The 22,385-nt window shown below is 51.2% G+C and overlaps 1 protein-coding gene across 1 annotated transcript; it reads right to left on the bottom strand.

The window, feature by feature from the left end:
- Positions 1–1,931: 1,931 nt before the first annotated feature.
- Positions 1,932–22,379, bottom strand: RHBDL1 (rhomboid like 1). The gene is given in 10 exon segments (XM_082199106.1): positions 1,932–2,965; positions 3,309–3,369; positions 4,488–4,588; positions 7,068–7,180; positions 8,473–8,621; positions 9,778–10,002; positions 11,518–11,676; positions 21,332–21,670; positions 21,672–21,923; positions 21,925–22,379. Coding segments are annotated over 10 exon segments (1,704 nt in total). The 5' UTR covers positions 21,958–22,379; the 3' UTR covers positions 1,932–2,693.
- Between the last annotated feature and the right edge of the window lie 6 nt (positions 22,380–22,385).

Genomic DNA, 22,385 nt, shown 5'->3' with positions numbered 1-22,385 from the left:
GCTTGTGTGGGCATTTGCATACCTTCGCATTCATTCATCCCACACATTTCAATACATTTCCTTGTTACTTTTCTCATCTCAAAAGGGTCATCTTCAGGCTGCTGCTATTTTGCAGGAGGTATTTTATATATACCATAAGGAGATTGCAGAAGGAGGAAATCAATATATTGCTTTTTTAACCCCTCTCCCTTTTGATTTCCTCCTTCTGCAATCTCCTTATGGAAAGGGGAATGCCGTAAAGCACATTAGGCCCATGAGAAAATGTGGGGGAACTCTGGAAGGAGAGACGAGAAAGACAGGCAGATGGTGTGCAAAATATTTATTCATACTTCTCTTCTCCCCCCCCCCTTTTCAAATCAGACTTCAGATCTGGGTAGTAGTGCATTTACTTGTAGCAAGCTCTTTCTCTCCCCCCCCCCGAAATTCTCCTCCCCCTATTGCATGCTCACCCCTGCCTGTTCATCTATAGACTTCATCTCTCCAAAAACAGGTGCATTTCCATTCGTAGCGGGACGGAACAATTTCAGCAGCCTGGTGCAGCGAGATCTGGGGTGCTGTCACAGGCCACGTGCCAGAGATCTACTGCTCCCACAGTGCAAAACGAAATAAACTCGCTTCCCAAATGGCACCCCTTGCGACAGGAAGGCACGTTTTGAAGCCAGCGGGAAAGTTTTAAAATTAAAACACCCAGGGACCCTTCCAGGCCTTACCAGAAGGATGGTGGAGCCCATTAGCTGGCCTTGAGGTGTTGAGGGCTCCGCCAAGGGTTTTCACCAAGCCCATCCCATTTGGAGGATTCCTGCTGGAGCACCCTTAGCAAAAGCTGCCTATAAATGGGGAGGGGGAGGGTTCCATCTCAGGCTGGGCAGAAGACTAAGAGAGCTCCACTCTCCCACCTGCTCAGGCTCCCCGCTTCAATCCCCAGTGCAGTTGAACACTGTCAAAGGTCCTCATAAAGGATGGGAAGATCAATCTAGGCCAAGGATGAGTTAACTGGCCATCTGGAGGGCGCAGCTGACCTCCTCAAGCAAATTTATCCAGGCTCCATGTGGCCTTCCCGTGTCTTAAGCCAAGACTGTTCATGCTCATTTAAGAAAACGGAAAATTTTGTTCAAAGGTATGGCACAAAACAGACCCCGCTTTCTCTCTCTTTGGGTTTTAAGTGGAGCTCTCCTCCCCCCACCCACCCACCAAGTGCATTTGCTATTTTAAGAGCCAATCCACCCATTCAGGTGATCGGACTTCATGGCAAAATATACTTCCAAGCCTTGCTTCCCAACTACTAACTACAGCACAGAACTCCACACCTTCCCTGCGCGCACACACATACACACACTCCTGAGAATCCAGAAGTCGGCTGTCCCTGATCTAGACCAACCCCTGCTCTAGAAACCAGCTTCTGGAAACACAAAACCTGTGGGCCTGCACAGGACCGATTGCTCAGTCACTGTTCCATCGGGACAAAATGGGCACCTTGGCAATACAAGGGGGGCAGAGGCAGGGTGATGGAAGAAAGGCAGGAGAAGGAAGCTGCCTGAACCCCATGGACTTTGTAGAGATCTTAGGGCCTGGAGTTCCATCTGGGAATCTCCTTTAAGGCCAGAGATTCCTCAGCGCAGAGAAGACACATTTATAGAAACATAGGAAGGTGCTTTGACCCTTGATTGTTTCCTTAAATGATCATAATAATGCACGCAGACCTGCACACTGGTGTGGATTGGTGTGGACCTCCTGTGCACTCTCTCTCACACAGGAGCATAGGAAGCTGCTCTGTATACAAAGTCAGACCATCTAGCTCAATGTTGACTATACTGATTGACAGCGCCTCTCCACGGTCTGAGACAGTGCCATCCTTGGAGGCGCCAGGGATTGAACTGGGGCCTTTTGCCTGCAAACCACGTCATCAAACACTGAGCGATGGGAGGATGCTGTATTTCCCTCCTTCCCTCCAGAAGAATCCCAAAACCAGACCTCCAACCACAGGTTAGGTGGAAGGACTCCCAGGCCAAGGAAAGGTGAAACCCACCCACCCCCCATCTCAGCCCCTTCCCAGTAAAAAAACTGAAGCACAGAGGTGTTACCCAAGGAGCTTGCAGAAAAACCAATTCCAAAGCAAGGGAACGAAGGAAGTTACAAAGCAAACAAGCCAACAAACCCAGCAACTCAAGAGCACGAGGAATGATCTGAAGGCATCAGATGCAGCTGCATCCATCATCACAGACGCAGCTCTGCCGGAGGAACACAAAACTCTGGAATAGACACGGGTAAAGGGGTACCAACCCACCAACCCTCCCTCCCCCAAATGAATACATAGACTCTCATGCCTATAAGGGGATCTCTGAGAACACGATTGCTAAGGGATCTCCCCCCACCCCTCTTTGGAGCTGAGCTGGGGGTGGACACAGAGGGAATTCTAGGGAAAGGGGTGGCAGTTTGTTCGTTCCTGGGTCACAGATGGCCCCATTTGCCCTCCGGCCTCTTCCCGCAGGAGCCTAGCATGGGTCCTTGCTAATCTTGTTTTTGGCATCCGGCTGACGCATCGCTTCGGAGACGCGGCGCGCGGTTGCTGGGCTCCTGCGCTCCTGTGCGCCAGGTCAGCCCCCTCCCTTTCTCTCCGGTGATGTCTGCAGTTTTTGGCACTTCCAGGGCGGGTGTTGCAGAGAGAACTGGGACCGGGAAGCGGGAGGGGATTGCTACGGGGGAGGCGGGATCTGTGCCCCTAGAAGGTCGTAGGCGAAGATGTTCCAGAAGACGGCAAAGACCAGGAAGGTGGCGTAGGAGAGGAGCACCACCCACCAGCCGCACTGGTCCTGGAGGTTCTCCTCGTAGCTGCGGAGGATGGTCAGGCCCATGCTGATGCCCACAATCGCCCCTGCCAGGTGGGCCATGAAGCTGGGCTGGGGGCCCGAGGAGGGCAAGGGGGGAGAGAAACGCAGCCAAACGGCCCGGCCCACCTCAGAGCTCACTGCGAGGGGAAAGAGAGAGACAAGAGATCACAACGGCTCGAGTCCCAAGCTTCTAGTCCCTTTGAGGCATGTCTCTCTGTCATTGCCCCTCCCCTCCTTTGGTGTGTACATAGTGCCTTATAACATTTATATTAGAGGTGTGCATGTCCCCCTCCCGTGCAGTTTCAGGGTTTAAGTGGGCCCAATCCAAGTCAGGGTAATCTGGGGCTGACCCAGCCAGGATCCGGGCCCTTGCACAGTGTTTAATTAGGGTTTCACATATTGGGTCAAGGATGCAGGAGGAAAGGCCTGCCTCATCCCCACACCATGGAAGTCTCAACCAAGAGAGACCAGTATACTTACTGCACACCAGGGCTAACACCATGCGCAGCAGTTTGTAAGGGCAACGCATCCCTGCCCAGTTCTACAGAGAGAGAAACAGAATTAGATTTTTTCCTGCCCATAGCTTCTTCTCCCAATACCTTTCTCATCACACCCTCTTCCGTAAGAAGAACCTGCAGGATCAGGCCTACGGACCTCCTGCAGTCTGCTCTCGCAGCGGCCAACCAGATCTAACATAAAGTGAAATGGTATCACGTCCACCAATATTTACAACTCCAGGAGCTTTCAACCTGATCCTGAAATTCTTCTTCATAGATTTGCCCTGGAATGGCACTGCTCAAGGGAAGCACACTTGGGCCTCTGCCATTGTCCAAGGCAACCATGAGGCTGAATGACCCACCTCCCAGGAAGAAGGTGACAGCAAGGGGAAGGCCAGCCAGGTCCCAGCCATTGGCCAGAGAAGGAGCAGCCGCAGGGAGCTGGCTTCCTTGCTCGCTGCCAGAAACAGCACCCAGTTAACCAGCCAGCTGTCCCAGGGCTGAAGGTCTGAGGAGGAGCACACTCTGTCTCCATCTGTTTACCTGGGTGGGGGAGCTAAAGAGGGCTGAGATGTTTGGGTTTGGAGGTTCTGTTGTGAGTCACTTGAAGGGTCATTTGGTTAAATGACAGGGTGGAAATCTTCCAAATGGCTAAATAAATACTTGGTTTTGTTTTTCATGTTCTGTTCTATAAACCCCCCTGCAATCCTTGGATGAAGTGTGGGATATACTTTTAATATAATTAAAATAATATTTTTTATTTGTCTAGCCAAGACCTGGGGACAAGAGGCAGGTATCGCCATGTCTGGCAGAATACCAAGGCATGAAGAAGTACAATTCGTTTCAGAAAAGAAACCATAGAGAGGGTCAGGGGAGGAACCCCCCCCCCCAAAGACACAGCTTGATGAGGACTGAGCATGCTCAGTGACCACAGAGTGCAGAATGTCTGTTAGGGAAAATGAGAAACAAACAGAACCTCCTCCCGGAAAACAAGGAGGAAAGTCGAGAATGGAATGGAGTATTCCTGAGGGGTACTGGCTGGCTAGAACCCAGGAGCCATATGGCATGGCAACATTTTGTTGAAGATCTCACCACAGAATCACCATATTGAAGCCCACCAAGTTCCCCTCCCCCATTCAGTTCAAAGTGGCATCCCACTCACCATGACAACGTTAGCCAGGTGAGCGGAGCAGAGGGCGTAGACTCCCCCCGAACCTCCAACCAAAGGTGCTCTCATGTCTGTGATGGAGACGGTCAGGGAACCTGAAAGGGAAATAGCGGGAAGAAATAGGATGGAGTTGGGCAGGGGCACCACAAACAAAAGGATTTTCATTGCCTCAGCAACTTGACACGCATTTAGTTGCCAGCAAAAATCTAGTCTGGACACTCCTCAGTAAATGATCAACACCCAGGGTCCTCTCCCTGCTACACCCTTGCCTGTCCAAACCTCAAGGCATTCTTCACTTTATTTATTATATTTTAATACCACATTTTCTTCCAAGGAACTCAAGGTAGTGTGCACAGTTCTTCTCCCCACTTCATCCTCACAACAACCCTGTGAGGTAGGTTAGGCTGAGAGATGGCGGCTGCCTCAAGGTAACACAGCTAGAGCTCCATGGCTGAGTGGGGATTCGAACCCTGGTCTCCCAGGTCATGGCCCAACCCTCTAGCCATTACACCACACTGGTCCTTCTTGAAGGACTGCCTTCTCCAGCATGAAACCCTTTCGCACCCCACACATTAAACACCTGAACAGTCGTGGCTACCCCCAAAGAATGATGGGAACTGTTCTCCTAATTGTTCACTCGGAACTCCTTAGAAACTAGGTAAAGGTAAAGGGACCCCGGACCATGAGGTCCAGTTGTGGCCGACTCTGGGATTGCGGCGCTCATCTCGCTTTATTGGCCAAGGGAGCCGGTGTACAGCTTCTGGGTCATGTGGCCAGCATGACTAAGCCACTTCTGGCGAACCAGAGCAGTGCACGGAAACACCATTTACCTTCCCGCCGGAGTGGTACCTATTTATCTACTTGCACTTTGACGTGCTTTCGAACTGCTAGGTTGGCAGGAGCAGGGACTGAGCAACGGGAGCTCACCCTGTTACAGGGATTTGAACCGCCGACCTTCTGATTGGCAAGTCCTAGGCTCTGTGGTTTAACCCACAGTGCCACCTCTTTAGAAACTACAGTTCCCATAATTCTTGGGGGGGGGGGTGAACCATGCCTGTTAAAATGGTCTTTTCAACATATGGTGTGAATATGACCCACACAGGGTCAGCAATGTGATGCCCCCCCCCAGACTGCAACTCCCATCATCCCTTGGCAAAACTGGCTGGGGCTTATGAGTTGTAGCCCAAAACATCTGGGGCTTCCCTAGGTTGACAAAGACAAAGAATGGTGGAAGGGGGAAAACAAAAGCCTGACATGTTTAAACAATTTCAGATGGGTTCTCCTTGAAGATCTGAAACCCACCAACCTCCTTGGGTTTGTGGAGGGGGGAAAATACCAGCCTCTTCTGGACAGGCCTTAGCAAGCTGTGAAATGCTCTCCCCAGAGCCCACTGGGGGCAGCCCGGCAGATTGTGCTCCTTCCCTCCCTCCCCAGATGTACTTTGCTGAGACAGCAGCTTGGGAGAGGAGAGCCAGCGACTGATGAGGAATTGTTCACCCTCCATTTCGCTCTCCCTTCCACCACCACCCCGCCTCTCCAAAAAAGACATGGATGGGTGAGTAATTCCAGCAGCTGCTCTAATTGCCCAGGGGCTCAGCAAACAAATAAATAAATAAAGCTTGCAGTGACAGCCAATAAATACTCTCCCAAAGCACCGTAATTTAGAGCCTGATGCCTCCCCGCCCCCCAGCTGTCCTGGACAGGGACCACGTGGGATTTGGTCAGACTGGACTCTCGGGCAGAGACAGTGTGCGATAATGCAGGGATCTTTCTTTGTGTGTGTGTGTGTGCATGAAAGAGAGAGAGAGAGATCTACAGCCAAGGGAGACAGTCTCAATTTTTAGGGATTTAGATGCTCCAGAGACAGAACTTTGGTTCACAGAGCGCTGTTTATAAACCGTCTTGAAGGAAAAGAGATGGAACCAAAATGAAACCCCAACAATGGGTGTGTGTGTGTGTTGTGTGCTGTACCACAATTTAAGGCCTCATCTGCACTATATGTGTAAAGCAGTATCATCCCACTTATGGCTTCCCCCCCAAATATCCTGGGAACTGTAGTTCGTTAAAGGTGCTGAGAGTTGTTAGGAGACTCCTGTGTTCCTCTCACAGAGCTACAATACCCAGAGTTCCCTGGGAAGCAAGAATGACTTAAGCCACTCTGGGGATCCTCAGGCTTGAGGACTGAGTGTGGCCCTTCAGGCCTCTCAACCTGGCCCTCAGAACTCTCCCCAGGCCCCACCCCTCTCTGGCTGTGCTGAACAACTCCCAGAGGGTCCTGGCCTGGCTGGAATGTGCCCCAGCCTGGAATGTGAATTTGGATGATGGAAGATAGAGACAGGGGTGTGCAGAGACTAGCCTGCTGCGCAAGGCAAAAGGTACCTTTGTGCCCCCCCCCCCACTTTTGCCTCTTGCTCCTCCTACCCCTGGTGCAAGGCCCCTGGAAGGTCGCCCAGCAGGGAATGTGGCCCTAAGGCTGAAACGTCTTCCCCCACCCTGGACCTAAGGGCTAACAGATTAATGGTGTCCAACAGCAGGACTTAGAGAAGAGTGGAGATGCGAGCCGTGCTCCCTCACCTGCCAGAACTCCTGCGAGGTAGAGGAAGCTGATGCGAAGGATGCCGTGGACCATCTCTAGGGGTACCCCGATCATCAGCTGCAAGAGGGCGTTGAAGCCCAGCTGCTCCAACCTGGAAAGAGACACGGAAAGGCAGTGAGCTCAGCCGCCAAGCAGTGGCGTAGCGTGGGTTGTCAGCACCCGGGGCAAGGCAAGTAATTTGCGCCCCCTAACCCCTAACCTGCCGCTGCTGCCAGCTTCTTCTTGCTGCTGCCTGGTCTGGTCTTGTGTGGTTCTCTCCCGCGCTCAGCGCTGCGCTGGGCGGCTGCTGCACTGTCCCTCCCCCAGATAGTCCCTCGCTCTCTCTCCGCACCGCACGCCTGGCACCCACCCCCTCCACAGTGGGCAGCGACCCAGCGGCTCGGATCGGATTCGCACAGCCAGCACTGCAGTGAGAGAGAGTGAGTGAGCCAGGTAGGGGCAGAGAGCTGGGCAGAGAGAGGGGCAGAGTGCGAGCGCACGCCCCCAGATGTTGCGCCTGGTGCGGCCGGCCCCCCCTGCACCCCCCACGCTACGCCACTGCCGCCAAGAATCCCAGGAGGGGACAGGCAAAGTTCAGCTCACCTTGCCAGAAACGATGAGAGCTAGAAACTTGCCGTGTTGCTCCCTCCCCAAACCCTGTGATGTTCTCAGGTCTCGGAAGCTCTCAGGCCCAAACGTCACCTCCTCTAGGTTTGCAGGTGCAGTTTGCCCAAACGAAGGAGCCTCTCCTGCCTCCAGAACCCAGAGGAATCTCACAGAATTGTAGAGTTGGAAGGAACCATGCGGACAATCTAGTCCAACCCCCTGCAATGCGGGAATCTTTTTGCCCGACGTGGGGCTCAAACCCACAACCCTGAGATTAACTGTCTCATGCTGTACTGGCTGAGCTAACCTGCTGTTGCCCCCTGCTCATAGACACCTCCCCGCCCCCATCTGTACGCACATTGCAGAAATATGGAGTCAGCTTGCTCACTTGCACATCTCTCATCCAGGGAACGTTTCTCAGCTTGAGAGCCACGCTGCCAAACCAGGCAACCTTCTGGGGGCCACATGCCAAGGGTGGCCAGAGCGCCAAATGCAAATTCCACCTTTTACGCAGTAGGCTAGTTCCTACACTCACTCACTCACTCCTCTCTAGCCTCCATCCTAGCAATTGAGAGGCACGATCAGAGTTCAGGGACACATTCCAGCCAGGCAGAAACACTCAAGAAAGGGGTGGAGCAGGGCTGGTGAGGGGCGTGGCTGCAGAGGGGGCGTGGCCTGCAGAGAGTTCCGAGGGACAAACAAGAGAGGTTTGGAGGGCTGTATTTGGCCCCTAGGCCTGAGGTTCCCGACCCCTGTTCTGCTGGAAGCAACGAGCGGCAAGACAAGGCAGACACTTACCCCACATGCATGAACATGTAGGTGAGGAACCTCCAGGCACGAGCGCGGTGTCCCGGGTGGTACACGAGGGGGCTCTTCATGTACTCAGGGTGGTATGTCTGCAGGACCCACTTGTTCAGCCGAGCCCCATAGCAGAGGAATACGATGATCTAATAGAAACAGGATGCGGGGGGGGGGGGGGAGGTTATTTAGGATGATCTACTATGGTGTCCAAATGGGTGTGAGGCTGTTCAGCCCCTTGGCAACACCCAGAGATAAAGTTGATAAAGCTGCCTTCCCTTCCTATGTCTCTAGTCCTCAAGAAAATGGCTGAAAATGCATTAAACAGGTTGCATCTAGGCTGGAAATGAACAGGAGACCAGAAAAAGCCACACAAAGCAGTACAGTGGTACCTCGGGTTACATGCACTTCAGGTTACAGACTCTGCTAACCCAGAAATAGTACCTCAGGTTAAGAACTTTGCTTCAGGATGAGAACAGAAATTGTGCTCCGGTGGCGCAGCGGCAGCGGGAGGCCCCATTAGCTAAAGTGGTGCTTCAGGTTAAGAACAGTTTCAGGTTAAGGACGGATCTCCAGAACAAATTAAGTACTTAACCCCAGGTACCACTGTACTGGTCACTAAATTCTTCTCCTTTTTTAAAAAAACAAAGCAATATGCTGATCCTCAGGGTTGCAAATATATGACTACGGGAAAGAAACAAGGTGGGGGCAATGCCTAGTCAAATCTCAGATGTCCAAATGGTTGGGGGACGCAGAAATTGTTGGGGTTCAGCACCTTCTGCAGCACCTCCTCCACCCATGAGTAGGCAAAGCAGAATAAGTTGTGCAAAACTGGAATACACTGGACGCTCAGGTTGCAAAAATGATCCGTGAGGGATGCACGTTCACAACCTGCAGCGTCTGCAACCGCATCTTCGCACGTGCGGATTGTGATTCAGCGCTTCTGCGCATGCGCAACTGCCGAAACCCAGAAGTAACCCGTTCCGGTACTTCCGGGTTTCAGCAGTCCACAACCCGAAAAAACACAACCTGAAGCAGCTGTAACCCAAGGTATGACTGTAAACGAGATCCATTTGCAGCATTTTGTTTTATATCAGCAGGAATTCTTTTTATACATATGATCAAAGCACAGGTGCATGCACACAAGGAGAATTCCTCCAGCTGCAGAACCTGGCATCTCCCACAAGACGCTGATCAAGCTTTCTTTAAAAGTTTTAAACGTTAACCACGGGCCGCCTCTTCCCCCTAAGAGGAGGGCGCCCTCCACTGGCACTCGGGCGAACAGCAGGTCACCTCTCCGCCCACCTGGGTCAGTGTGACGACTGCCATGAAAACCGGAGGGGGGCAGGTGCGGTGCTGGTAGAAGTACCACCTCCGGTCCATCTCGCAGGGAAGGATCTCGTAGGCCACATAGCGCACAAAGCGCTTGTAGAAGCCCAGGCCCGTCTCGTCCAGGAGCCCATTGCGGGGAAGCGCCCTCTGTCCGTTGGCGATGGCTCGCTTGAAGCTGCTCGACCGCTTGCTGCTGATCTGCAGAGAGGGGCCACGTCATGCAAAGAGGCAGGAGACCCGCTCCCTGGAGCTCTCAGGGTGAACCAGCCCCCCAGGCTCCAGCCCCCACCCCCCAGCCAGCCAGTAAATGATGCTCTGTATCACTGCCCTTTCTCAGCACTGCTTAAATCCTCCAGTCAGCTGCTAACCTTGCCTTGCAAATATATCCAAGATAAGTACTATGAGAAACTGGCAGCAAGCATTAAAAACAGCCTTACAGACACCCCTGTTAGGTAGGTGAGTCCTAATACCCTTTGGCCGCAGATGGGGAGCTGAGGCTAAGAGAGAAAGGCTGGCCTGGTGAGTTCGTAGTTTCAGAAGGTATTCGAACGAGGAGACACTGGCTCTTAAATAAAAAAAGGTGGCTGCCGAGAGTTTTACTCCTGCTTCCCAGCTAAACGCAGACTGGCTTAAGGGAGGGAGACCCCATGTTTGGCCAGCAGGGGGCACTGTGGGGCCTGACCTTCCACCTGCTTCCCTGGTGCTTAAGGGCAAGCTCACTCAGTCCTTTGGGGCTGGATGATGAGCACCAAAAGACCTTGCTCAGGGAGATGTGCTGCATTCGGGAATTGAATTGCAGGTCACACGGTGTGCAGACGGAGCCTGCCTACTAATGCCTTCCTCCTTGCCTTACCATCTTGGCACTCAGCTGAGCCAATTAAGGAGAAATTATTGACTATTAAGTATTCAGAACTGGATAGCTGGTGCAGCCTAAATGCTTTTTAACAAAGAACTTAGGAAGAAAAGAAGAGAATTGGATATTATCTCTTTAATTGGACTCTCCCTCCCACTTTGCTATCCAAGATTATAGGAAGGGGAGATTCTATATATACTGAGTCTTTCTCCAGTGAAACCTTCCCCTATAGGAACCCACAGGGTGACCTTGGGACAGTCTCTGTCTCTCAGCCTAACCTACCGCACAAGGCTGTTGTGATGGAGAGGGAGATCAGTGCATATCAGTGGAAAATCTTACTGGCTTCAAAATTTGGCAAAACATTTTGCACTCCTGCTCAAGTCAGGCAGGCAGGGAAAACACATTCGAGTGGAAAAGAGAGGCATGAAGTTTTATATTTATATTTACTTATTGCATTTATATTGCACCTTTCCTCCAAGGAGCTCCTGGTGGCTGACATTGGTTCTCTTCTTCCTTATTTTGCCCTTACAACACCCCTGTGAGTCAAGTTAGGCTGAGAGACTGTGACTGTCCCAAGCCCCACCCAGTGGGCTTCAATCTGCAAACCAACATTTGCAGGGAGCGTTTGTCATGTCCAGTGCTTGTGATGTTAAACAGGCACCTTCATCCTACAGCTTTCCTTGCTCAAACAAGCTTACCTACAAAAAGTCTGCTTTCATTGCTCTTTCTAATTAATGCTTTGTGTGAACATGTTTACTGATTCTTATTTTATCTTAAGAGGTATAGGTCGGAAATCCTGCAGAATCACAAGTGCTGATGCAGCCACAACTACGGTGGCTGCCAGGACTCATGCCACTGACCAGGTCTACCAGCTCCTGATAGCAGATCTGTCCCTCGTCGTTGCTCTGTGCCAATGCCACCAGCATCTCCAGTTTTGCGGGGTCCAGAGGCAGTTCATGGCTGTGTACCAGGCTGGCAAAGGTCTCCACGCCAATGAAACCGGTGTTTTCAGGATCAAGCTGTTGAAGAATCAGCACTGGGCATTAGCGACAATGAATAAGCTGGAAATCAAGAGTGGTGATCCATCTCAGAAGGGCTGTTTATTCTGTGCAAGGACAGAATTTGATACTGGGTGAAGAATTCCATATCCCTAAATTATTGCTGGTTGCTTAGCTCCCACCCCCCCGACAACCTCAAGTTCCCAGCCATTTTTTTATTATTGCATTTATATCCCACCTTCCCTTCCAAGGAGCTCATTGTTTCCCACCTTCTGCACAACAATCCTGCAAGGTAAGTTATAGGCTGAGACTGTGGCTGTATTCGCAAGGCAGTTTAGCTTGTTTTCCTGACGTTCCCCTGTTCTGCATTACATTTGAACTTTCACACCATGTAGAAGTCACTTTGACTTCTACATGAGCCAGTGTGGTGTAGCGGTTAAGAGCGGTAGACTCGTAATCTGGTGAACCGGGTTTGATTCCCCGCTCCTCCACATGCAGCTGCTGGGTGACCTTGGGCCAGTCACACTTCTCTGAAGTCTCTCAGCCCCACTCACCTCACAGAGTGTTTGTTGTGGGGGAAGAAGGGAAAGGAGAATGTTAGCCGCTTTGAGACTCCTTCGGGTAGTGATAAAGCGGGATATCAAATCCAAATCCAAACCAAACCAAACTTTGGGAAAACTAACGGACTACAGCGCATGTTTAGAGCTTATTTCTGTGTTATTTTTGATTCCAGAAAAATTCTGTTTGCAGCTCCCTTGACCCAGAAAATTATGGGAGTAAAGTGACATAATTTTGGGGTGCTATTCCAGCATAGATTTCTTCCCTGCCATTTTCATGGGGCAATTGTGGGGGAACAGAAGTAGACACATGCAGAAAGGGTGGAGGTGTTAACAGAGAAAGAGGTTAGCTGCAGTGTTCACTGATGTTCGTTTTTCCATGTCACAACGTGCTTACTTGGCGTGAATGAAATTTAGAGTGACAGGCTAGTATATCGGTCAAAAAGCCACAGTTCCATGATGCAGCAGGTACTGCAACATGAACGGCACATTAGAAAATGGGAAAGAAGCTGCAGCATTATAATCAAGAAAACCAAGACAATATACCCCACACTTGAACGCACCCTTTGACTGGCTTCATGACCTAGTGGGGGTTTGAACCCTGGTCTCCCAGTTCCTAGTCCAACACACTAACCACTACACCATGCTGGCCATGGGGCTTGGTTGACACTTTCAAGCCTGTGACCGGAGCAATTTTGAAATCCAGAACTTTGAAGGTAAGTAGGGGATACATTGAACCAGGTGTAAATCTGGCTTCAACATCCTGCATAGCCCCTTGCCTGATTCAGTAAGTAGCAGTGATCCACAGGTAAAAGGCAGGCAGGCAGGCAGGCATTGAACCAGTAAGCAGTGCAGTCTGAGTGTTCATAGACTCATAGAATTGTAGAGTTGGAAGGGACCCCAAGGGGGGTGGAGGTGGCAAAAGTGCAAGGAGATGAAATCTTAAGGATGAGCAGAAATAAATTTGATTGCCCTAACACACTTCGAAATGCATTCCTCCTTCACGTGCCCTTAAAAAACAGACCACTGTGTCCTCAACCGTACTCTGTAGCCAAATGAATCTATTATTCAACATAAATATAATCAACTTGGCTCATCTGCATAATTTGGGGCGGGGAGGAGGAAAGAATTTGAGACAATGCAGAACTTGGATTTTTACACACACACACACACACACACACACACACACACACACACACCAACAACAATCAATCTTCCATCCGAGACATTAACACAACAGTTGAAAGCGCCTGTTGCAACCGTAAGCCAAAGAATTATTTTAACAAACAGCTCAATAAACAGCTTTTGTTGAGTAATGCTGTGCCAAAAATCTCTCCTGACCATCTTCCATTTGCATTTGAAAATTACCAAACACGAGATAACATTCTGGGGGACATAGGAAGCTGCCTCATGCCAAATCAGACCATTGGTCCATCTAGCACAGAACTGTCTACACTGACTGGCAGAGGCTCTCCAGGATTCCAGGCAGAGAACATTCCCAGCACTACACTGGGAACCAGGGCCAGCACGGCTAACCAAGGCGATGACTTCATGAGTTGGCTTCAGTAGATCTAAACATGTATGGTAGTTGGTTTCCAAAAGGTTTCTGGGCACTGGTCAACTCACTTCTCAAAATCAAGCAACCTGTCTCATATGCAGTGTTGAAACCCAAATTGATTTTCCCCTTAAGCATTTCATGAGAATCTCAGCTTCATTTATTTGTTGTTTTTAATGGTATCTATCTGCTTAGGCACACCCCTCCCAAAAAAGAGAAAATGCATATCCATAAAAGAAAAGAAAAAAGGCTGTAAAAATTTTTCTTGCACTAATCGGAGCAGCTAACATATATGTGCAGGTGCACATTTTTACAAGAGGAGTGTAATTTATAATTTAAACTGTGTTTGAAAGACATCTCCCCATTATGGAAAAGACTGTGACCAGCTGAGCTGTGTGCCCGATGGCTCAGTCTGCTATCCACGTGCTCAAACCATTGATGGGCAACTTTGCAGCCCCTCCTGCTCTCCTTTCTTAAGGTTCTTTAAACTAAACTTAGACTGGGCGGCCCTTCTGATAAGAGGACTGTCTGCTGCAAAGTAGGACACTGTGGAGACATGACTGAAAGTGTCTCTGGGGGCCATTATAGTCTCCCCAAGGCATTTCTGCTAATCAACATGACTAACCCACCCTGAGATGTGTGGCTATTTTTGTATCTGGAAAGAACTATTTTCCACTTGTAAGGCCGGCTTCAGGAATGTCAAGAACTGCTGAACGAGAGAGAGAGAGTTTAGGGAAACAGCCTGTCATGCGCACCCCAATCTCTGAGTAGTAAGAGACTCCGGATAATTCCCACACTTACCCAGGGCTTGGATCCCTTGGAGTGAAGGTCAGAGGAGTCTGTGTTGTCTTTGGGGTATATAATTTACTTACATATATCTGTAACATGAGCATAGGACAAAGGGGCTCACAGCATGAGCACTCCAACAGATCTTACCTCCCCATGGTTCCCAGGGAGATCCCCAAGCCATAGCGTTGGGTTCAGCACAGAGCAAGACAAGCCTCTGCGTCTACAGCTTCTAGCATCAGCCAAAAATGCATGAGAGCGCGCGCACACACACAGCTCTCTTGGCATATTTTTATCCCTCCTATGGCATCCAGCCAGATGAGGTGGGAAAAGGCCCAGCCACTTGTCTCTATGGCAACAGGGTAACCTCCTTGGACATGTAAATGGCAGCACTTAGCTCGCCAGTTCACACCATTATCTTACCAAGAGCCTTGTCTGACTGGTTTAGCATAGTTTCCCTTATAGATTCCAACCTCACGGATACAGGATCATAGGTTTAGAAGTGACCTATGGTCAGCCCCAGACTGACACACCCCCTCCCCATGGTCACCCCCAGACTGACACTCCCCTCCCCAACCTATAGCACTATATAATTTGTGGGCACATCTGATGGAGTAGACTTGAATCCACAGAAGCTTATACCATTAAAAAGTATATACAGTGGTACCTCAGATTACATACGCTTCAGGTTACAGACTCCGCTTACTCAGAAATAGTGCTTCAGGTTAAGAACTTTGCTTCAGGATGAGAACAGAAATCGTGCTCCGGCGGCACGGCAGCAGCAGGAGGCCCCATCAGCTAAAGTGGTGCTTCAGGTTAAGAACAGTTTCAGGTTAAGTACGGACCTGCGGAACGAATTAAGTACTTAACCCGAGGTACCACTGTATAATAAAATGGGTTAGTCTATATTGCTATTTTGTTCTGTTGGTGGGAGCGGGGGAATACACACACAAAATAATCTAAGGTGGAAGGTTTAGCCAGAAAGAAAAGCACCCCTCAAAAACCCTGCCCAGGCCATCTAAAGTGCCCATGGTTCCAAGCATGTGGCAGAGCTAGTAAAACAAAATTATTCTACACATTACATTGTCTTTGCCATTTTATCCCCCCAGGGAAGAGAAGGCACAGAAAAGAGAACTTGGGCAGGACAGGGAATGCTTGGGCGGGAGGGAATGAGGAACACACAGAGAGAAATGTCATCAGGTTTGAGCAGCAGGAAAGCACTCTGTCCTCGCCTGCCCATCTCCCAGCACAAGGAAGTCCTGGCTGGTGAAAGTCAGCTACCTAGTAGAAGAAGAAGAAGAGTTTGGATTTGATATCCCGCCTTTCACTCCCTTTAAGGAGTCTCAAAGCGGCTAACATTCTCCTTTCCCTTCCTCCCCCACAACAAACACTCTGTGAGGTGAGTGGGGCTGAGAGACTTCAGTAGTTTTCAGGGTCCAGCAGCATGCAAGGGCGTCTGAACTATAGCCGTGCCAAACATGTGGCTGTCAATACCTGGAAATATGTTGCCAGGGACAAAAGCATGCTCTGGGGGCGGAGGTTGCCCCAAGCTAAGAACAGCCCTTCATTTTGCTACATGCATTGCAAGCCGTGCCTTCCCCACACCACAAACAAGAATCGGTCCCTCTTGTGACTTGGTGGGTTGCGCTGTCTAGTGGTGGAGCATTTAGCAAGGGGGTGGGGGAGAATCCATTGCATCTTAGGAGGCCTCCAGACTGTTTTGCTAGAGGGATTCCAAAAATGTAGGTTTGCACAATTAAAGTGGGTTAAAAGCGCTCCATCATATCAAATCCACTTTGAAAAGTGATGGGCCAAATGCCAAAAGTCTGAGTAGGTCATACAACTCCATGCACTTTCTCTCTTGGAGGGAGCATAACCCGAGCAAGCATTGGGCTCACTTCCCATACCTAGGATCCACAGCGCCTCCACCTTTGTCAGGTTTCAGCTGTGGCTTCTTGGGCCCCTTCCAGTCCATTATTGTATCCTCACTGGTTCAGCACTTGGACAGCATCCCCTGACTCTTCTTTGCCCAAGCAACTGAGCATTACTGTTTCTACTGAACCCAACAGAACTTTTGAAAAAACCAAAAACACACACCTTCAGGGATTGTAAGCTGCTCTGCTGCTCTATTCAGTGCCTGCTGTTTCATTAATTCTGCATTTATGCCTTTAGGGTTTGTTTGCTTTTATGTCGCCTGCAACTGCTGCCATTACAGTCTTGCTGCTCTGTTTCCTTGCCATGTTGTTGAAGGCTGTTTGTTTTTAAGGTTATAATGTTAGCCACTTTGGAAAATTTTCACTCAGTGGAGCAAGTGGGAAGAAAATACCTTATAGTACAGTTGGGGGGGCCTCAAAGGGCCAAATTCAGACTGCCAGGCCCCTCTCTCTCTCCAGACCTGAGTTCCCCACAACCATCTGTGAGCCTCATCTTTCCCCCCCAAGCCACATCCCTCTCCAGGTAGACACCCTTTCCCCAGGCCACACCCACTTATAGACACACACCTTTTGGAGGCCCCACCCACTCATCAGACACACCCTCTTTCCTCAAGCCACACCCCTCACTGCCCCTGATTTGCACCCTGCTTGAGTGTTTTTGCCTGGCTGGAAAGTGTCCTTGAATTCTGACAATGCCTCTTGCTTTGGAGGATAGAGAGGGCGTGTGTCTGTAGAAACCAGCTTCCTTTACACATTCCTTTAAAATTTGCATTTGTGGCTCCACCCAATTTTGCCCCAAGCCCCACCCACCACGGCATGTCCCCTCCCACCAAGGTTGCCCAGTAGGGAATGCAGCCCCAAGGCTAAAAAAGGCTTCCGTGTCCCTGCATTACAGCATGGAATGAAACATGAGAAGGACAAGCCTCATGTCAACACTCCTGAATCTCCTGCTTAGGGGCTGACCCTGCTGCAGGGCCTTCTCTTGATCCTGGAGGGGCTACCCTAACACATAGTAAATTCTGGGATGCTGGACAATTAAAGCCCCACTGCTCCTAGCAGCTGCTTTTCCTCCCTCCCTTGGGAGGTCACTGGGGGATAGTGGAAGCCGTTCATGTGGATTATTTAGGTCAGCATATTATAAAGCTAGTCAGCTGCCCCTGTTGTAGCCAGCTGCTCTTTCCTCTCTGCCTTGCCCCGGCACAGCATCACCCAGCGCATGCTAACCACAAAGTACTGTAACTTACACGAAACTTGCAAGTACAGCCACGCACGTTCCTGCATCGCAGTTCACAGGCATGTTGTTCAGACTCCTGCTGGAGAGGCACTGCTGGTCAGTGTGGGCAATAGTAAGCTGCATGGACCAGTGATCTGACTCACTATAAGGTAGCTTCCAGTGCTCCTACAAGAAGTTCACCCGCTCCCTTTCACCACACACAACTTCTTGTGTGAGTCAGGCACATCAGTGGCAGCTATCTTTGTGTCCCTCCAGACGTTGTTAGAATCAACACCCAGCACTCCTGATCAGTCACCGTGCTGGCTGGGGCTGATGGGACTTGGAGTCCAGCAACATCTGGAGTGCCAGAAGTTAACTGCTCCCCGCTTAGATTAAATACCCAGCTTCATGGAGTTCTGTGCTAACACAAAACTTCATCTCTGCCCCCCCTGCCCCCAAAAAGTGTGCTTTGAGAGGACTGAGCCCAGGTCATGCAGTAAGTTATCTTTATAGGAAGGAGAATAGGGCAAGCTCATTCCTCCCCTCGCATCAGCCCCTGTGACTGAATAAACCAGGGAACAAAACTGTATTAGATCAGCTGAGTCAGTTGCAGTGGCGTAGCGTGGGTTGTCAGCACCCAGGGCAAGGCAAGTAATTTGTGCCCCCTAACCCATGGATTTGCGCCCCCTAACCCTAACCCCCAGATGTTGCGGCCGGTGCAGCCGGCCTCCCCTGCACCCCCCACACTACGCCACTGGTCAGTTGAATTTCTAATTTTGTTTTGTTTGTTCACATAACAGTGATGTGGTGTGTGTGTGTACACAAGCTTTACTGTTCCCATTTCACAGTTGGGAATACTGAGGAAGAGCTGTTATAAACTTGTCCAAGTTATAATTCTAAACCTACTAGGGAAATAAGCCCCATTCAATGTCGTGAGAGTAAACAGTGCTTAGGACTGCTATTCCCATTGTGCAATCCTACGGATGCTTCCACAGAAGTCTCACTGAATTCTGCACTTCTTACGCCCAAGCAAGTGTGCATAGGATCTGCAGTCCCAACTATCTTATAGCAAAGATTTTATCTTCCAGAATTCTATGTGACTCTCACCTTAATGATGGTGTGAAGCCCTAGCTGTGTTGCTCTCCAGTTAATGGAGAAAGACTGTAGCTGAATGGTAGAGCGTCTGCCTTGCCCCCAGAAGGCCTCTGGTTCGATTTCCGGGTAGGGCTTGGAGAGCTGCTGCTTGTCAGTGTATACAATACTAAGCCAGATGGGCTGAGGGTCTGGCTAAGGCAGCTCATGTGTGTTTGTGGGTCATAGTATGCTGCCCAACTAATATAAAATCTGGGGCTCATCTACTGGTCCAGAAGCAGTAACGACATACTCCAGTTTTCACCACCAGGTCAAGGCCACTTGTTCACATTGAGATTTAATGCAGTCTCATAATAATATTACAAAGAGCTTTCAATAAGAACATAAGAGGAGCCGGCTGGATCAGACCAATGTTCCATTCAGCCCAGCATCCTGTTCTCACAGTGGCCAAACAGATTCCTACAGAAAGCTCATAAGAAGGATCAGAGCACAACAGTTCTCCGCTCTACAACAGCACTCAAGCATTTCACATCCATTATCTCGGCCACACTTACAACAACAGCCCTGTGAAACAGGCTGGTGGTACCCATGTCCCCATGCTGCTGATGGACGGTGCCAAGACAGACAGCATGGCGACTCCTCAGCCCACCAACTGAACTCTTAGCCAAGGAGCCATTTGAAGCTGGGGCTGTTCTGGGCTTTGCAGTCGCTGCTTTGAGCCAGACCGTTATGCCAGCGCTCAGCTCAGGAACAACAGCAGATCCCGGCAGTTCTTACGAAGGGATCCTTCACAGACAGCCAAACAAGCGGTCACTTTGACAAAACGAAATATGCCATGGAGGTTCATGGGGGGGGGTTGCCTGAGAGGCCGCTGACTGAACTGGACACAGGGGTGACGGAAGTGACAGAAGCACAATTGGCTCAGCCTCCAGCAAGAGAATTTCAGCTGTTCTGCAGACAAGGTTTTGAGTTCCTTGCAAAGTCACCAAAAGATAGCTCAGTCAGTAGAGCATGAGACTCTTACTCTCAGGCTTGTGGGTTCCAATTCTATGATGGGGAAGATATTCCTGCGTTGCAGGGGGTTGGACTAGATGACCCTCGGGGTCCCTTCCAACTCTACAATTCTATGGTACCCAAGAAGGCAGTGGTCCCACTAAGACTCAGAGCCCTGATTCCATCAGTGGGGAATCCACAGATCCTGTCATGCTGCAAACACATTTTTGTCCCCCTGCCAGGCATACTGCCCTGTGTTCAGCCATGTCAGTGGCCGTGGTGTGTAGTGGTTACAGCACCAGAGCAGGACCTGAGGGACCAGGGCTCAAATCCGCACTCATCCTGAGTAATCTTGGGCTAGGCAATGTCTCCTGGCCTAAACTACCTTGCAGAGTTATTGTGAGGATAAAATGGGAAGAGGGAAGAACTACACACACAACCTTGAGCTCCTTTAAGAAAAGGTGGAATAGAAATGCAATTATGAATAAATAAATGAGCACCCCATCTATTTTTCAGTACAAACTCGTGCCAGTTCTTCCTTGGTCTCAGAACCTTTAGGCTGGATAGGCATGGGACAAGGGCCAAAGGCAACAGCAAAGATGGGTTGCCCACCAGTGGCAGTGATTCAGCCCGTGAAGGCTGGTTCTATGCTCTCTTGATCAGCTGCGGGCAGTGCTGGAGGTCATGTCTGCACTATGCATTTAACACACTCTCGGACCACTTTAAACAGTTATGTCTCACCACCACCAAAATATCCTAGGAACTGTAGTTCCTTAAGAGTGCTGAGGATTGTTAGGAGACCACATGCAGAACTACGGTTCCCAGCGCCCAAACTACAGCTCCCAAGATTCTTTAGGGGGAGCCATGACTGTTAAAGTGGCAAGAGAGTGGTTTGAATGCATGGTGCAGGTTTTCATGTTAGGTGACCTCTGGATCATGGAGCAACACAATAAATGCCACTAGGAAGACCACAGATCTGAAAGCTGGGGGTGGGGCAACACCTGTCTAAATCCCCCACCCCACCAAATAAATGAATGAAAATTCCAGGCAAATCCCTTATGGCTCCATCCTGAAATAACCCACCACCATCTAAATGGGCCCCTGCCACCCTCCAATCGGAAGGTGCTCCTGGACGGCTCTACCTAGTCTTCACCCCGCCCATGCCTGCCCATTTCCTTCCCTCCCTCCAGCACCCTGAAGCTGGAGTATCTCCTGGTTGGCACAGCCACACGTGGCCCGGCCAAAGCGATGCCAAGGCAAGCAGCGGGAGGGCTGGCTCCGTGCCCGCCCGACCCCACACCAGCAGCCGGAGGAGTCGCTTTTCCGGGGCACTGCAACCTGTTTGCCCAGCTGCGACCCCCTCCCCGCCACGAGATGCCACTGCCCCTGCACGCACCCCATCCCCGCCGCCCCCTTTCCTCCCCACCCCCACCCCCCATGCCAAGGGGAGCCTGCCGGCAGCGACGCTGCCGTGGAAACGGCGCCTCATCCCGCCTGGCTCACCTGCTCCTGGATGAGCTGCAGCAACGAGCTTCTATCCATATACCTGCTGGGCTGGACGGCGGAGGGAGAGGAGGACAGCGGAGGAGCGCGCACGGGCGGCGGCGGCACTGGCACCACCGGCGGCTGCCTTGCCTTCTTTCCCCCGCCGGGAAGGCGACCAAGCAGCAGCAGCGGGACCAGCAGCAGCAGCCCGGGTTCCCGAGGCGAGTGGCAGGCAGCGAGCCGGGCAGGCGGAGCCTAGGGCAGCCCGGCGGGGCGGGGAAAGACGAGGCGAGGGAGGCGCCCGCTGCGCCTCGGGCGGCGCGAGGGAGGGCGTTGCGCAGGAGCGGCGGCCGGGCAGGCAGGCAGGCAGGCGAGCGCCGCTTCTCCTCGCTGCTGATGCTGCTGCGAACAGGGACGGATGGACGGGCGCCCGGCGCACGCAGCAGCAGCAGCGCTGCAGCCCCCTCTGGCGCCCTCGCGAAGCGGCGCAGGGAGAAGAGGAGCGCGCGGCGGGCCACCCGGAGCCGCAGCGGCCGGCGGCGCCCGCGAAGCAAGGGAGGGAGGGAGGCTCGCTCGGACCCGCCTCTTTCTCCCACCCGATTGGCGGGGAATGGATCCCAAAGGACAGGGGCGGGGTGGAGAGCCCTTTCCCCCCCTCCTTCCAGCCCGAGGGCCGCATTCCCTCATGGGTAACCTGCCGCGGGCCACATGCCGGCAGAGGGCAGGGCCAGAGGCGAAAGTGGGCGGAGCAACAGGTACAGTCTGTGCACGGTAAGGGGCGTGGTCCAGCCAGGCAAAAATCAGAAGAGGAGGGGGGCATTTCTCTCCAGCAAGAGGAAGGACCACACTTTAGGGTGCGATCCAGCCAGGCAAAAGCAGGTGAGGAGGATGGAGAGCGTTTCTGGAGACCTAGGGAAGTTGCGTGCGTGCAGCCTGGGAAGAGTCCCAAGGGCCAGATACAGAGGCCTGGAGGGCCACTGGTCCTGCCTCAGTGTTATAGAACATATTGAACTAAGAAGTGTGCATGCACACGAAAGCTCATACCAAGAACAAACTTAGTTGGTATCTAAAGTGCTACTGGACAATTTTTATTTTATATATATATATAATAGTCA

Source organism: Podarcis vaucheri (assembly GCF_965113315.1).
Source record: "Podarcis vaucheri genome assembly, chromosome: 14".
NCBI lineage: Eukaryota > Metazoa > Chordata > Lepidosauria > Squamata > Lacertidae > Podarcis > Podarcis vaucheri.
Note: the sequence above shows the minus strand (reverse complement) of the source record. Positions and strands in the feature narration are given on the sequence as shown.